Source organism: Notolepis coatsorum, assembly GCF_963971535.1.
Source record: "Notolepis coatsorum genome assembly, chromosome: 18".
Taxonomy (NCBI): domain Eukaryota; kingdom Metazoa; phylum Chordata; class Actinopteri; order Aulopiformes; family Paralepididae; genus Notolepis; species Notolepis coatsorum.
Window position 1 is genome coordinate 4,302,606 of NC_140182.1, and position 15,617 is coordinate 4,318,222.

The 15,617-nt window shown below is 43.6% G+C and overlaps 1 protein-coding gene across 1 annotated transcript in view; it reads left to right on the top strand.

The window, feature by feature from the left end:
• The window catches only part of LOC311244800 (uncharacterized protein), a gene marked incomplete at its 5' end in the record, with an annotated part of 48,811 nt that extends 39,559 nt beyond the window's left edge, over positions 1-9,252 (top strand). Inside the window, 2 exons of the mRNA XM_084334487.1 lie at positions 7,736-7,772; positions 8,269-9,252. Coding sequence (XP_084190613.1) covers positions 7,736-7,745 — 10 coding nt within the window. The 3' untranslated portion in view covers positions 7,746-7,772; positions 8,269-9,252. The remainder of the gene's footprint in view (positions 1-7,735; positions 7,773-8,268) is intronic.
• Positions 9,253-15,617: the final 6,365 nt, after the last annotated feature.

A 15,617-nucleotide genomic window follows, 5' to 3' on the forward strand; every position in this document is an offset into this window, starting at 1 on the left:
GTTGTTCTGTTGCTCCTCTGTCATCGCCGGCAGGTGTGTGGACTTGATTGCACCTGATGTAGTGCAGCTGTGCATAAGGTAAAGCTTAGCTTTCGTGACTGCGATCAAAATGCTTGATTGTGATTGGTCAATAGCGCTCTGTTGCCCCTAACAACGGTCATTATTGCGCATTGCCCATAGCAGCGGTGAATTATCGACCAATTATTGACCAATCACAATCAAGCATTTTGGCGAATGTTAAAACGCCATGTAATAAGGAATATTAATGCAGTCTATTTCCACCGATTAGCTTTAGTTCTTATTTTTTTATTCAATAAATACACACTACACAGACCAACAGATCAATGCCATTTTTTACAAAGTGCAGCAATTTTAGGAATAATATATATATAGCGCAAAGGACCTTTTGTAAACTCAAGCACTTTCGAGGTAAAAGGTAAACGCAGTACTTTCAAGTACATTCCAGAACAGTTCCAAAAAACACTTGATTCATCTAAATTTCTCTTATTTTTTCAGTATTCTGTATGAACAAACCAGACTAAGAAAAAAAGTAATTAGCAATTTATTATACTTTATACGTATAGCACATGCATGAGTCTGGTCTCCTTTGAAAGGTAGCATTCTTACACAATAAAGAAAAATCATGATGCGATTAAATGCATAATTATTTTTTTACTTTTAATTCTTTCTGTAGTTAATTAATCACAATTAATGTGATAAAGTCCCAGCTCTACTATTAACACTTCAAATCATTGGTAAACAAACGTAGTGCTGAAAATATACACTTTGACTGCTGTTTTGATAGAGTTAGGGTCTTTACTCTACAATTGAAAAATAAACGCAACATTAATTAATACGGACTGTATTGATCTATTTATGAGTGATATTAATTTTGTACCGGTACCGGAACACTCGGGCTTAACACTTTGGATGCCAGCCATTTTAGCCATCCTTGTACTCAGTGTGCCACCGCTGTAAAGGATAGGGATTTTCACTGTGCGTCGCGGTGTTTGCAGGGCTATATCTATATTCTATATTATAGCTATGGAGACAATACTATGGCTTATTTGACAGTAACTATCACTCGTTCAGTTTTTCATGTATACGTTCGCATGTTATACCGTGGTGAATATTGTATAGTTTCAGAGTGATCCTGGCTAATTTCTGGTAATTGCGCTATGGAGCGAAGGTATATAAAGGTATATAATAGGTATTATGTCTCATCATGAATTCATGAAAGGGGTGCGGTCGCTTTTATTTTTTTTTATCCACTTTTTCTCCCATTTTCTATTTTTCTCCCATCCCAATTTCGTATCATCCAATTCTACCCTCCCCTATCTCGAACGCTGTTTGGCCATGCCTCCCACAAGCCGGCTGTAATGTGGACTAAGCCATACATTGCACAAGTCCCCTCCGGTACTCGAGGTAGCAGCAGTCGCATCTTTTCACCTGCGCAGCGCGATCTTTCAGCGTCAGGCGTCTGCGCTTTGGAGGGACGCCGCCCCCATCGCTTCCTGATTCTACTGCGCAGGCGCACCAACCGACCTGTAGGAGTCGCTGTCCACAACGTCCGATCCCCACCCATCTGAAAACAATGTGGAGAGCTGGGCTCGAACCCAGCATCTCCAGCATTGGTGGTGAGTGCCTTGCCCACTGCACCACCTAGCCGCCCGGGGGGGGGTCGTTTTTTGATGCTTTGATCGCCAGTAACGGCATTCGTTTTGAACACCACACACGCTGATTAAAAAGAATATTCCAATTGTCTGATTGCGATTTCCAGTATTGATGTCCATCTGGTCCCGGACATAATTTGGCACAATTTATGGATAGAATGTGCTAGATGCGTTTCGAAGTGGTCGGATGAAGCGATTCACTTGGCTTGCTCTACATTCTCCGCCCGGACCATATACAATGTAACACACAGTGTGAAATAAGGTTTCAAATGGTGGGCGATACTGCCACCTAGCAGGATGTGGCCGGTATTGCACTTTGGGGATCTCAGAATGATTTCCTATGGTAACACAGAGGTCCGTGAACCTGTAATGAATAAGAAAATCGAATAAAAGAAAAAACTATGAAAACCCGAGAAATCTCGGGTCTAGCACTCAACCGCTGGTGAGTTAACCAGAGAAATCTGGAGTCTGGCCACCAATGTGTTAAGCGGAAGCAGAAGCGGTTAAGTACAGTACTTGAGTAATAGTTCTTACCTATCAATTGGGTGAAAAGTAACTAAGAACATTTACTCAATTATAGACAGACAAATTCTACGAAACTGATCCCTTTAAATAATATTTATATAGTGTATATTACTGTATATAGTATTGATATAACATGAAACTAATATATCATTAAAATAACATCAATAAAATTATATATCAATAGAATAACAGATCAATAACATAATAGCTCAATCACTAACCAAGTTTCATCCACATGTATTTATGCAAATAAAGTGTTATCGAATGAAAAACGTATGATGGAAACAGTAAATCTCCATACAATTTCATGAATATCGGCAAAAGGTTTTTTCACTCAACCTTACCGGATTTTCTCTTTATCAGTAAAAAGGTTATCCACCATGTGTTTCTGCTTTAAATATTAGAATTAGAACCAACAACTAGAGAAGGAGATGGCGAACAAAGGCTATTATACAAAATCTACCTTTATACATCTCCCGTTATACATTTACATTTACATTTAGTCATTTAGCTGACGCTTTTATCCAAAGCGACTTACAAGTTCTGTACGACAAGCCATCAGGAAGGGCACAACTCTATCAGCTGAGTAACAATGTTCGTCAAAGTGTTGAGTGCTACAGTGTAGGTTAGTTTATTAGGACAAGTGCATGACAGTATGGTTAGTTAGGGTTAGATAATTTTTTTTTCTTTTCTTTTTTCTTTTTTAATTCAGATAATGGTTGAAGAAGTGCGTCTTTAGTCGACAGCGAAAGATTGGATGTGTTTCGGCTGTCCTAACTGGGGTGGGTAGTTCATTCCACCATTGTGGGGCAAGGACTGAGAATAGGCGACTTCTCTTTGATGACCCTCCCGGAGCTTGGATAGGAGTAGGTCTGAGGCGGCCAGAAGAAGCAGAGCGTAGGGGTCTTGAGGGTGTGTAGTTAGAGACCATTGACCGGAGGTAGGCGGGAGCAGTTCCCTTTGCCGCACGGTATGCTAGGTCGAGGGCCTTGAAGCGGATTCGTGCAGCAATGGGGAGCCAGTGCAGGTCCCTAAGAAGTGGGGTGACATGGGCCGACTTCGGTAGGTTTGAGATCAGGCGGGCCGCTGCGTTCTGAATGAGTTGAAGAGGCTTAGTGGCAGTGGCCGGGAGGCCAGCGAGCAGTGCGTTGCAGTAGTCGAGGCGGGAGATGACTGTTGATTGGACGAGGAGTTGGGTGGATTCTTTTGTCAGGAAGGGGCGGATCCTTCTGACGTTGCTCAGGAGGAATCGGCAGGTTCTGGTTGTCGCTGCGATGTGAGCAGAGAAGTTCAACTGGTCGTCGAGGACAACACCAAGGTTCTTGGCGGTCGGGGACGCGGTCACAGCTGCATTCTCGACTGTGATGGAAAGGTCGGTCAGGGGGGAGGATTTGGCCGGCAGGTGGAGCAATTCTGTTTTGCTTAGGTTCAGTTTGAGGTGGTTGGTCGTCATCCAGGCGGAGATGTCGGACAGACAGGCCGAGATCCGCTCAGAGACGTGGATATCTGAGGGAGGGAAGGAGAGGAAGAGTTGAGTATCGTCGGCATAACAGTGGTAGGAGAAGCCATGAGACGTGATAATGTTACCCAGTGATTTAGTGTAGAGGGAGAAGAGAAGGGGTCCTAAAACCGAGCCCTGGGGGACACCCGTCCGCAGGGGGCGGGTGGCCGACAGGGTCCCTCTCCATGACACTTGGTAGGAGCGGTCATTGAGGTATGATGACAACCATGTCAGCGCAGAGCCAGCCACTCCCATTCCTGCGAGGGCCGCGAGGAGGATCTGGTGGTTGACTGTGTCGAAGGCTGCAGATAGATCTAGGAGAATCAGGACAGAGGAGAGGCCTTTCGCTTTTGCTAAGTGAAGTGCCTCTGTGACCGCAATGAGGGCTGTCTCTGTGGAGTGACCAGTTCTGAAGCCTGACTGATTAGGGTCTAGGAGGTCATTCTGTAAGAGATAAGCAGTAAGTTGGTTGGATACAGCACGTTCAAGTGTTTTAGAAAGGAAGGAGAGAAGAGAGACAGGACGGTAGTTGCCTATGACGGTAGGGTTCAGGGATGGTTTTTCTATGAGGGGCGTGACTCTGGCTTGTTTTAGGGAGGTGGGGACCACCCCCGAGTTGAGTGAGGAGTTGATGGTTGCAGTTAGGAATGGGAGGATGTCTGGTGCTATGGTCTGGAGGAGTGGGGAAGGTAGCCGGTCCAGCTGGCATGTAGTCGGACGGTTCGACGTTACCAGTGTCAGGGTCTCGGCTTCTGTAATGGGAGAGAAAGATGACAGAGTGAAGGATGAGGTTCTCGATTCAGCATTTGGAATGGGTGTGGGTTGGGAGAAGGAGCTGCGGATGTTCTCCACTTTTTCCTCAAAGAAGATCGCAAAGTCTTCGGCAGAGAAAGATGATGGAGGGGGGGGGGTGGGGGGGGAGTGAGGAGGGAGGACATGGTAGCATGCAGTTTGCGAAGATTCTTGGCAGAGGCCTCGATCCTATGGTGAAAGAAAGAAGCTTTGGCATTAGTAATGGTTTTGGAGAATGTTAACAAGAGGTTGTGATATGTGTCGATGTCAGCAGTGAGGCGTGACTTTCTATACTTCCTTTCAGCTGCTCTCAGGACCTGTCTTTGTTCTCTCACTGGATCTGTCAGCCATGGACTGGGTGGGGAACGGCGGGCAGGTTTCTCAACGAGGGGACAGAGCTTGTCGAAGGAGGTTGCAAGGGCTGAGAGGAGGGTGGAGGTTGCCATCTCTGTGGAGAGAGCAGAGAAGGTGTCACTCAAAGGTAGAGCGGACAGTATGTCAGAGGAGAGGGTGGAGGGGGATAGGGAGGCCAGGTTGCGTCTGAGTGAGACGGTTTGAGTTGGGGTGAAGACCTTTCGGTTAAGCATGAGAGTTAGTGAGAAGGATATGAAGGAATGGTCAGATACATGTAGGGGAGTTACCGTGGTGTTAATGATGCTGGAGTTACGGGAAAATATGAGATCCAAGGAGTTGCCTGCTTTGTGGGTGGGAGGCATGGCAGTGGGAGTCAGGTCAAATGATTGTAGGAGGGAGACTACTATGACTGACTGAGATGAGTCAGGCAGGTTGAAGTCGCCCAATAGAAGGAGAGGGGTACCATCTTCCGGTAAGGAGCTTAGAAGCATGTCCAGCTCATCTGTGAAGTGATCGAGCGGACCTGGAGGGCGGTAGAGTGTAACAATGGTGAGATTGAAAGGATTAGAGACAGATACTGCATGATATTCAAAAGAGGAGAGTGACAGTGCTGGGAGGGGTGTTAAGTTTGTAGTCCATGAAGGAGATGTCATGAGGCCAGTGCCTCCACCCCGTCTGGAAGGTCGAGGTGTGTGAGTGAAGTTATAGTTTGTAGATAATGCTGCAGGTGTTGATGAGTTATTGGGGGTTATCCAGGTCTCAGTTAGAGCCAGGAGCTGCAGATTTTGACTATGGGCGTAGGCAGTAATGAAGTCAGCTTTCTTGACTGCTGATTGACAATTCCATAAGCCTCCCCGTACTGTGACAGGTGTATTAGTGGCTGTAGGAGGGTAGGAGAGATTAGCCGGGTTGCTAGCAAACTGCCGTGGGTGGGTTGAATCTGTTCTGGAAGAGCAGATTGTGGATATGAGACACATTGTGGTGTCAAGAGTGGCAGGGAGGAAATAGAGGAATAGCAGAGTGGAGTGAAAGATAGGACTAGGGTGTACTTAGCGCTAGGTGGATCGGTGGATCCCTCGGCGAATAACTCCAGGAAAACTCCTCTTTGTCCCTCTTCGTTTCTCGACGCTTCGCTGACGCTAGGCCTGCAGGCCTTTAAATCCCTATCACTAATTAGTGCTGTCTAACACCTGGCCCTTAATGTGTCACTTAAGAAAACAAAATGGCCGCTTTAAACACGCCCCTTAATCAAGTCAGCTGGTCAGGTCAGCAATCAAGTCTCAGTTTAAAGATATTACTAAATTACTTAAAATGTCTTACCCTGATGCAGTGTAAGTCTCTCAGTGAATGAGCTGTCCTTCCACAACAGAATGTAGTACAGAGTGATTCCAGGAGAGGCTGAGGTTCTGCTTTTAAGCAGTGACAGGGCTCTGAGATCACACTCAGTACACAAGTGCTGTCTTTAAGCAGGAAGCAGCTTTTAATGGGTCACTTAAGAAAACATTATAACGTTATACATCTCCATTATGCATCTCCGTTATATATCTCCTGTTATAGATATCATGTTATATATCTCACATTATACATTTCCGTTATACATCTCCCGTTATACATCTCCATTATGCATCTCATGTTATGCATTTTCTGTATTAATCCATATTAATTAGTTCTTGATAAACCTTTTTTTTATTTATTTTTTTATCTGATTTTTCTCCCCATTTTTCTATTTTTCTCCCGTCCCCAATTTTGTATTGTCCAATTCTACCCTCCCCTGTCTCGAACGTTGTTAGGCCACGCCTCCCACAAGCCGGCTGCAATGTGGGCGAAGCCTTGCATCACGCGTCCCCTCCGCGTGTAGCCTTTTTACAGCGCATCCGCGTTTCCGGCGCTCTGATTGGCCAGGTCATGTGACATGTGCGCCCAATAGCGTGTTTGCCCATTTCCGCGTCGAACAGCCTGCAAACTACCTGGCGTTCTATCACCATGCTCTAAGACAAACTCTAACCTTAACCAACTTCGAAAGAGTGCCTAAGCTTAACCGGCGAAAGAACTTGCCGTCACGCTCTAAGACAAACTCTAACCATAACCAACTTCGAAGAGTGCCTAAGCTTAACCAGTGTAGAAACTTGCCGTCCCACGATTGGCGCTTATGTCACATGACCTGGCCAATCAGAGCGCAAAACGGGAACCCGGAAACGCGGATGCGTTGTAAAAAGGCTTCAAGCGTGCCCTCCGGTACTCGAGGAGGCAGCCGTCGCATCTTTTCACCTGCACAGCGCGATCTCTCAGCGGCGAGGGTCTGCGTGGGAGGGACACGCCGCCCTCGTCGCTTCCTGATTCTACTGCGCAGGCGCACCAACCGACCTGTAGGAGTCGCTGTCCACAACGTCCGATCCCCACCCACCAGCTTCCCACCCCCTAATATTGCCAATTGTATGTATGTATGTAGTATGAACGACCAGCCAAGCTGGTAGCAACGCCGAGAGCTGGGCTCGAACCCAGCATCTCCTGCGTTGGTGGCGAGCACCTTGCCCACTGTGCCACCTAGCCGCCCAGTTCTTGATAAACTTGATTCCTTTTCATATGTGATTTGGCTAACTGGACAAACATTTGTGTGCACTGTGTGGTTTATTTGCTAATTTTGTGTAAAAATTAAACGCTTAAAATGTAGGAAATATATTCAATGTAACAATATTTTAGCAAAAGTGTGTTTTTACAGCATGTGACATCATTACACACAGGTTTCTATTCACATCAAATCTGTTGGATGAAAACGCACTTTCACCGGCATAATTCACATTAATGTTTTTTGCAAACTTCAAATAATTGGCTTTAAATTCAATTGACAAGTGGATGGAAACTTAGCTACTATCTGTTCTTGTTTCTACAGTCTGGACTGATGAAGATTAAATCTGGACCGAGGAAACGTGAGTGTGAGTGTGAGTGTGTGTGTGTGTGTGTGTGTGTGTCCGTGTGTGTCCGTGTGTGTTTAGGTGTGCGTGTATTAGGGATGTCCGATATTATCGGCCTACCGATATTATCGGCCGATATTGGCATTCAAATGTGATATCGGAAAATATCGGTATCGGTTTTCTATAAGCTTTATTTACCCAGGCAAGCAAGTAAGAACAAATTCTGATTTTATTTGCATGCAAATAATGCATGCATATGCATAATGTTATGTTAATTCCGCAACAAGACATATGTAATATTAATTACCTGAAATTATTCAGTTTTGGGGGGGGGGGGGGGGGGGGGACCCTGCATATATCAGTATCGGTTGATATCGGTATCGGAAATTAAGAGTTGGACAATATCGGTATATCGGTATCGGTAAAAAAGCCAATATCGAGCATCCCTTGCGTGTGTGTGTTTGTATGGTGATAACTAGTAATGAGGTGTGTTTGTGTCTCCTCCTGACAGACGGACACACCTCCACAGCTTCTAGAGTCTCCTCTGACAGACGGACACACCTCCACAGCTTCTAGAGTCTCCTCTGACAGACTGACACACCTCCACCCCTTCTAGAGTCTCCTCTGAACAGCTCTATCCTGGTTTAGTGTCTGGTCATCTGGTTCCTCATTGTCTCTGTGTCAAAATGATTTCACTGACCTCTTTGATGTCTAACACACACACACACATACACACGTACATGCATGTAATAACATCCTCTTACATGTTAAATAGATAATTTGATCTTTAAAGGTAACATATTATACCTCTCTTTTCTTATACTTTTACTATGCCTTTCAACAAGCGATGACAAACTCACATTTAGCGACAATGCAGATGTTATAATAAAAAAGGCTCATCAGCGTCTGTACTGTCTTCGTAAACTAAACTCCTTTGGAGTCGACCAGAGAATTCTGGCAACGTTTTATTCGTCCTTTATTGAAAGTATTCTAACCTTTTAATTTGTATGCTGGTTCACATCCCTCTGTCAAAGAGACAAGAACAAACTGCACAATATTGTCAACCTTAGCTCAAAGATTATCGCCAGAACACACAGATCCCTAGTGCAGTTTAACAGCTCAAGTGCTCAAAGCACATAAGATAATTGGTGACTCCACACATGTCCTTCATGTGTTTTGACCTGCTGCCCTCAGGAAAGCGCTTTAGACAGCCTGCCTGTAAAACAAACAGAAGGAAGTTTGGGTTTGTTCCAGAGGCCATTCGACTGATGAATGGCCACAGTACAAGGAATGGTCAGTTTACTAACATGTCATGCACCTTTTGACCCCTTGATTAAAAAAAGGAAAGAAAATTGTGCTGACCGAATTTTTTTATTGGACTTGACAGATCAACAATGTAGGGATCCCATTCTGGCAGTGTCATGTCTCTTGTGCTTTGGTAGTGTCATATATGTCTCTTGTCCCCTGTTGAATTAAGGAGAACCAAAAGGTTGTTTTAGAGTTGATATATAAGTGTAATTTTGTATGGCCATGTTGGATATCTGATTTGCCTTATTTCTTTCTTTTCTAATACACAATACACTTTCTCTACAATCAAGTCTCCTGAGTCTTCATTAAATATTATCATCAGTGTAATTGCTCCTCCTTATTCCGTAGTCAGAATCTTCTTCTTAGAGAATTTTTTGTTGTGATTCTCCATGTTGACATGTTTTTTTTGTTTTATATATATATATATATCTGTTTATTGTTTTGTTTTTTTACACAAAACAGAATATAAAGGACAGCAGACATCAAGACAAAGTGACAGGCAGACAAACAAAAACTGTTTCAGAGAGAGATTATAGTAATGGTAATAAGAAATATATATAAAAAAGAAAAAAAGGAAATAAAGTAAATAATAAATAAAAATAAAAAGTAAATTTGATTATTATTTTTTTTAATAAGGAGATACATTTGAAAAGGTGAGTACAGCGATTCATAGGTCAACCAACTCTGGTGTTGATTTGGTGCATCAAAGGAGAAAGTTTGAAGGGGAGGGATGAGTGGGTAGTGTACCAAGGGTATTGTGTGAGTGAGTATCAGTCTGGGACTATGGGAAGGTGGATCCTCTCAACATAGGAAAAGAAGGGAGCCCACATAGAAAATAACTTGTCTGTAGATCCTCAGTGTGTGTCGAATTCTTTCTAGTTTAATACAGTTAAGAATAGATTTAATCCAAAGGGCATGAGAAGGGGGTGAGGAGGATTTCCACTGAAGTAGGATTAACCGTCTCGCTAACAAAGTAACAAAAGCCAAGACCTCTTTATTAGTATTTGTCAGTTGTAATAAGGGTGAGGAAACACCAAATAGCCCAGTCAAAGGGTCTGGTTCCACCTGAGTACTGCATATTTCAGAGAGTGTATTGAAGATATTTTTCCAAAGATCCACTAGGGATGGACAGCTCCAAAACATGTGCACATGGTTTGCTGGGGACCGATTACATCGTGGACAGTTAGGTTTCACACTTTTGTAAATTCTGGATAGTCTCATTGGAGTCCAGTGAGCTCGGTGGATGATTTTGCATTGGATGAGACCATGCCGAGCACAGATGGAAGAGGTGTGCACCTTTTTGAGTGCTTTTTCCCACATGTCATCAGATATCTCATCCCCCAATTCCTCCTCCCATGAGGACTTAATAATATTTAAGGAGGTGGACTGTAGTGAGCATAGCCCCCTATAAATTCTCGACAGAGAGCCCTTTAGAGTGGGAAGAGGGGTAAGAAAAATGTCAAGTTGTGTTTCACAGGAAGCATGGGGAACTGGGTATCTAAGCTGCGGACATAGCTCCGGATCTGTAAAAACCTAAAATAAATACTTCTGGGGAGACCGTACTTAACCGATAATTGTTCGAACGTAGCAAAGGTATTGTCAATATAGAGATCTTTAAATGTTCTAATACCGAGACTAGTCCATATTGAGAAAGCACCATCAATCATAGATGGGGGGAAGGCCAGATTTGAGGCCACCGGGGCAGCAAGAGACGTTTCGTGAAAGCCAAAGTGGCGTGTAGATTGGTTCCAAATGTTCATTGTTGATTTGACACATACATTTTTTGTAAAGGGGATATAAGGGCCTAAACTAGTGGCGTGGGCGAGAGAGGTCAGTGATGCCGGTACGGACGAGGCTGCCTCCATCTCCAGCCAAACTGGAGGTGAGGACATCCCACCACACTGTAGCCAAAACTGAACGGTCCTAAAGTTAGCTGCCCAGTAGTAGAACCTAAGCCCAAGGCCTCCATCTGATTTGGGCCTCTGTAAGAGCTGCTTTCTTATCCTGGGAGGCTTCTTATCACATATATAAGACAAAATCAGGCCATCAATTTTCTTAAAAAATGCATTGGGGAGAAAAATAAGTAGGCATTGAAAGAGATACAAAAATCTTGGGAGGGTGTTCATTTTAACAGAGTTAATTCTTGTGGCTAGAGAGAGTTGTAGTATAGACCAGCGTTCAAAATCATCCTTAGTACGAGTTAGGAGGGGGGTAAAGTTGGCCTGAAAGAGTTTGTTGAATTTGTCTGTAACATGTACCCCAAGATAAGTGAAGCCATCGTGGGCAATCCTAAATGGCAGATTGTGTAAAGGAGACTTTTTTGCGGCTATATTAAGTGGCATCAGTTCGCTCTTGTTAAGGTTCAATTTATACCCTGATAAGCTATACCAAAGGATTCGATAGTGATAAGGGCAGTGGGGACAGAAACAGAAAGATCAGATGTATACAATAATAAATCGTCCGCATACAACGATACTGTTATGGTTTGAAACCGACCCCAACAGCACGGCACAGACAGGTAGTTCAGAGTTAGCCAAATACTAGGGCGTATTTATTACAGAATCAGGAATGAGCGAAATAACAATCAGAATAACAAAAATGGGGAGAATGTCTTTGGCAGAGTTGTCTGCGGCTCTGCAGATCGTCCCGGTATAGAGGTGGGGAATCGGCGTAGCGCCACTGCCTCGGCGGCTCTGCAGCTACTCCCGGATCCAACTCGGGGAGGAACGGAGAGAGAGAGAGTGGTCAATAAACAATCCAACGGAACACAGAGGCAGTGCAGTCCAGTCCTCCTTAGCTGAGTCCAGTATAATCACACGTGACTTAATCTTCAGTGTTACCAACACACAAGTTTAGCTGAGCCCAGAACAATCACATGTGACTTAATCTTCAGTGTTACCAACACACAAGTTTAGCTGAGTCCACTACAAAACAAAAACGGCAATTCTTCAGTGTTATCCAAACACACAAAAAACAGATAATCCAAAAGGTTCGTTCCAAAAACTCACCAAAGCGCAAACGCGCAAATCGGGCAACGAGGCACAGCTCCAACGGATGATAGAGATACACAACAGCGGCGACTTCCATAGACGTCCTGAAGAAAAAGTAGACGAGGCACAACAACGGGGGGGGGGAACAGGCAGTAGCAGTAGTAATCCAAAACGACCCGACAACGATTGACAGAAAGGCCAGAGTATATGAAGCTTCTGGAGCGCTGATTACAAACAACAACAGGTGCGTGATGGAAATTGGTAATTGCTCCTGAAGCGTGTGGCGGCAATGGGCCAATCCTCACAGTACCTTGAAGAAGCGTGTGGCGGGGAATGGGCCAATCCTCACAGTTGGCTACTTCAGCGTCGTGGGGTAGAAGTAGGATCCTCATCAACGGGGGATAGGATACAGCTGTGAGGAGTGAGGTGCCTGACAGCGTGTGAATCAGAGGGACGAGGTGCAGCTGGGCTAGGTGACGTGAAGTGATGCTGGCCGTATAAGGGTGAATGGAGGGGTGAATGGAGAAAGAGAGGATGAGGAGGAGTGCATGGTGGAGGGAGAGGGGGATGAAGAGGAGTGTGTGGTGAACGTGAGGGGAAAAGGAGGGGGAGTGAAGTACGCTCGTGCTGTGACTATGACAGTCACTCTTCCAACAGGGTCAAATATGCACTGTCACTGTAATAATGCAGGACATTGGAGAGCTATACGGTTTGCAATGGTACTGATTGAATGGAGTGAATAGTTGAAATTAAGTCAAATTCAATTTCTGGAGCATTCAGCCAAAAAGACAGTACAACCTCAATTTAAACTCCAGCTTCTCTCGTGGCTCATTACTACCAGTTTAGAGCAGCCAAGCAACAACAATAAGATTTCCAGTCCGGAAAAACAGATTAGGACGTCCAGCCCTCAAAACAAATGTGTGAAAATGTACATAATATATACATTTTCACACATCCACCCCGAAGGTCAAACGTCTCAATCCATATATTATATTAAAAAAAACACACACACATACATTTCACATGATTCAGTTTTTTTTTTTACATTTATTTAACAATCAGTTGTTGACAAAAAGTCAACTAATTAACTGCCAGAGTATTGTTTGATGCCATAAAATGTTGGAAAATACAACTTAGAAAGACATACGTGATGTTATGTTTACTGTGGGTGAAACTAGGGTTGCCACCTTTCACAAATAGAAATAAGGGACACCTTCCATCGAGTTTATTTTTGCCGAAAATGGGCGGATTTTGTAACTCTTTTTTTTAAACTTTATTTTGGTTTTAGGGTTAGGGTTAGGGTTATGTTATTTAATTATTCAGGGGAGCCAGCCCCCCAAACTCCTGAAATGCATAGAAAACAAACAGTCAGCACTGTTGTAGCTGAGGTTGTGTTTAATCGTGTGGTATACCTGTGTCACCTCAGCTGCAGTAACCTAGAGGGGAGGAGTGGGATGATACAATTGAAATGAAATGAAATTGAACAGTATGACTTTTATATTGTTGTCTGAACACTATTTATTTATTTATTTATTTATTTATTTATTTATTTATTTATTTATTTATTTATTTATTTATTTATTTATTTATTTATTTATTTATTTATTTATTTATTTATTTATTTATTTATTTATTTATTTATGTTTAAGTATTTATTTAAGTATTTTTGCATTCTTCTATTCTATTCTTTATGTATTCTATTATTTATGTATTTATTAACTGTTAATCCATTATGAATAATTCCGTTTTCCAGATGAGCATAACAACATAAGAGTTTAAATGGGCACACTATTTAATTATATTGATTAATATAAATACATTTTAATTTATTAGACTTTAAAAACTCAACATTAATGAACAATCAACCATATTAGTCAACTGAAATAGCCAGAGACTATGCCCACATCAGCAGCCAATATGTAAGGCTCCTGGCTGCCAGGGCAGGTAAATAGAAATCTCAGGAGATGTTTCAGTCGCGTTATTTCTTTTTCGTAGCCGCATTTTGCGGAGACGCTCTCTGATTGGCCACTGACTGACGCTCTCTGATTGGCCACTGACATGTGCGCCCAATCGCGTGACGAGCTGTGTCTTTGCCCATTTCCGGGTCTAACAGCCTGCAAACTACCTAACGCCTAGTTTATCACTGGTTAAGCTTAGGCGACTCTTTCGAAGTTGGTTAAGGTTAGAGTTTGGAATCAGGGCTGGTGTTCTATCGTCACGCTCTAAGACAAACTCTAACCTTAACCAACTTCGAAAGAGTGCCTAAGCTTAACCGGTGTAGAAACAGGCGTCACACGATTGGCCGCACATGTCACACGACCAGAAACGTCAGTGGCCAATCAGAGAGCGTCTCCGCAAACTGCGGCTATGAAAAGAAATCACGCGTTCGAGGCGCGTCTATTCGAAGCCCAAACAATTCGTGCTTCCGCGTTCGAGTTTTGCGCTCTGATGGCCACTGACCTACGCTATTACGCCCCCCTTATCTACGCCAGTTATCTACGCCACGAATAGACGCTACAGGGCAGCGTGGGGCTCTGAGAGTCACAGGGCAGGTAGTGGCAGGAAGCAGAGAGCCTTGCTACTACTAGCCGCGGAGCTAGTCTCTGTTTCACCTAACACGATTGCTCCGTGATCATAGCCATTCATCTCTAAAGCTAACCACTATTTGTAAAAGCCACAACCACGTTACCATATTTGTAATAATGTAAATCATTGTGTCGTTGTACATATTGTGTATATAACGTTAGTAGCTAAGTTAGCTAACGTAGCTTATCTTAGCTTGGTAGCCAGCATTCTCATTGTCGTGTCCATAAGTTCCCTGGCAGAATACTTGTGAGGACAAAGGTATACAAAGAGGAGAGAACCATTTTAAATCGGCCATTCATGCCGGCTAGCAAGCTACACGTCACGGCATGTTGATAAGCATGAACCGGGTGGGATTCGATGTTGATAAGCATGAGCCGGTTGGGATTCGAATAGACACAGCCCCACTCAAGTCAAGTCAAGTCAAGAGTTTTAATTGTCACGGCATACAGGTATACAATGAAATGCGGGTGGTCTTGCCCGCAACGATGTGCAATACAGTGGTACATATAATAGAATCAAAAGAAGAAACAACATTGTGCAGTAACAGATAGCAGGTAACATGGAGTGACATCTCGGTATCTGTACATAGTTATTTACAGCGCATGTGTGACATGCTAGTTAGCTTTGGTAGTGCAATACACTGTTCCTGTTATTCTAATTTAAAGTGTCCTTTCCTTTGGCCATAAGTGTGCGTGTGTGCGACATGAGTGTGTGCCCGCTCATGTTAAAGTGTTAAGTGGCTGCTCGTGTGTGAGCGTGCACAGTGTGCGTGTCGTGTGTGTGTTCATGTGTGCTTGTGTGTGGACAGTTCAATGTTCTGAGCACTCAATGTACATTGTTCATGGCTCTGATGGCCTGGGGGAAGAAGCTGAGCCTAAGCCGCTCTGTCCTAGTATGAATGAATGAATTAAATGGGCTATGGCTTAATTCAAGGGCAGCCGAAAAATCTTTTCTAAAATGCAAGGAACAGAGTGTG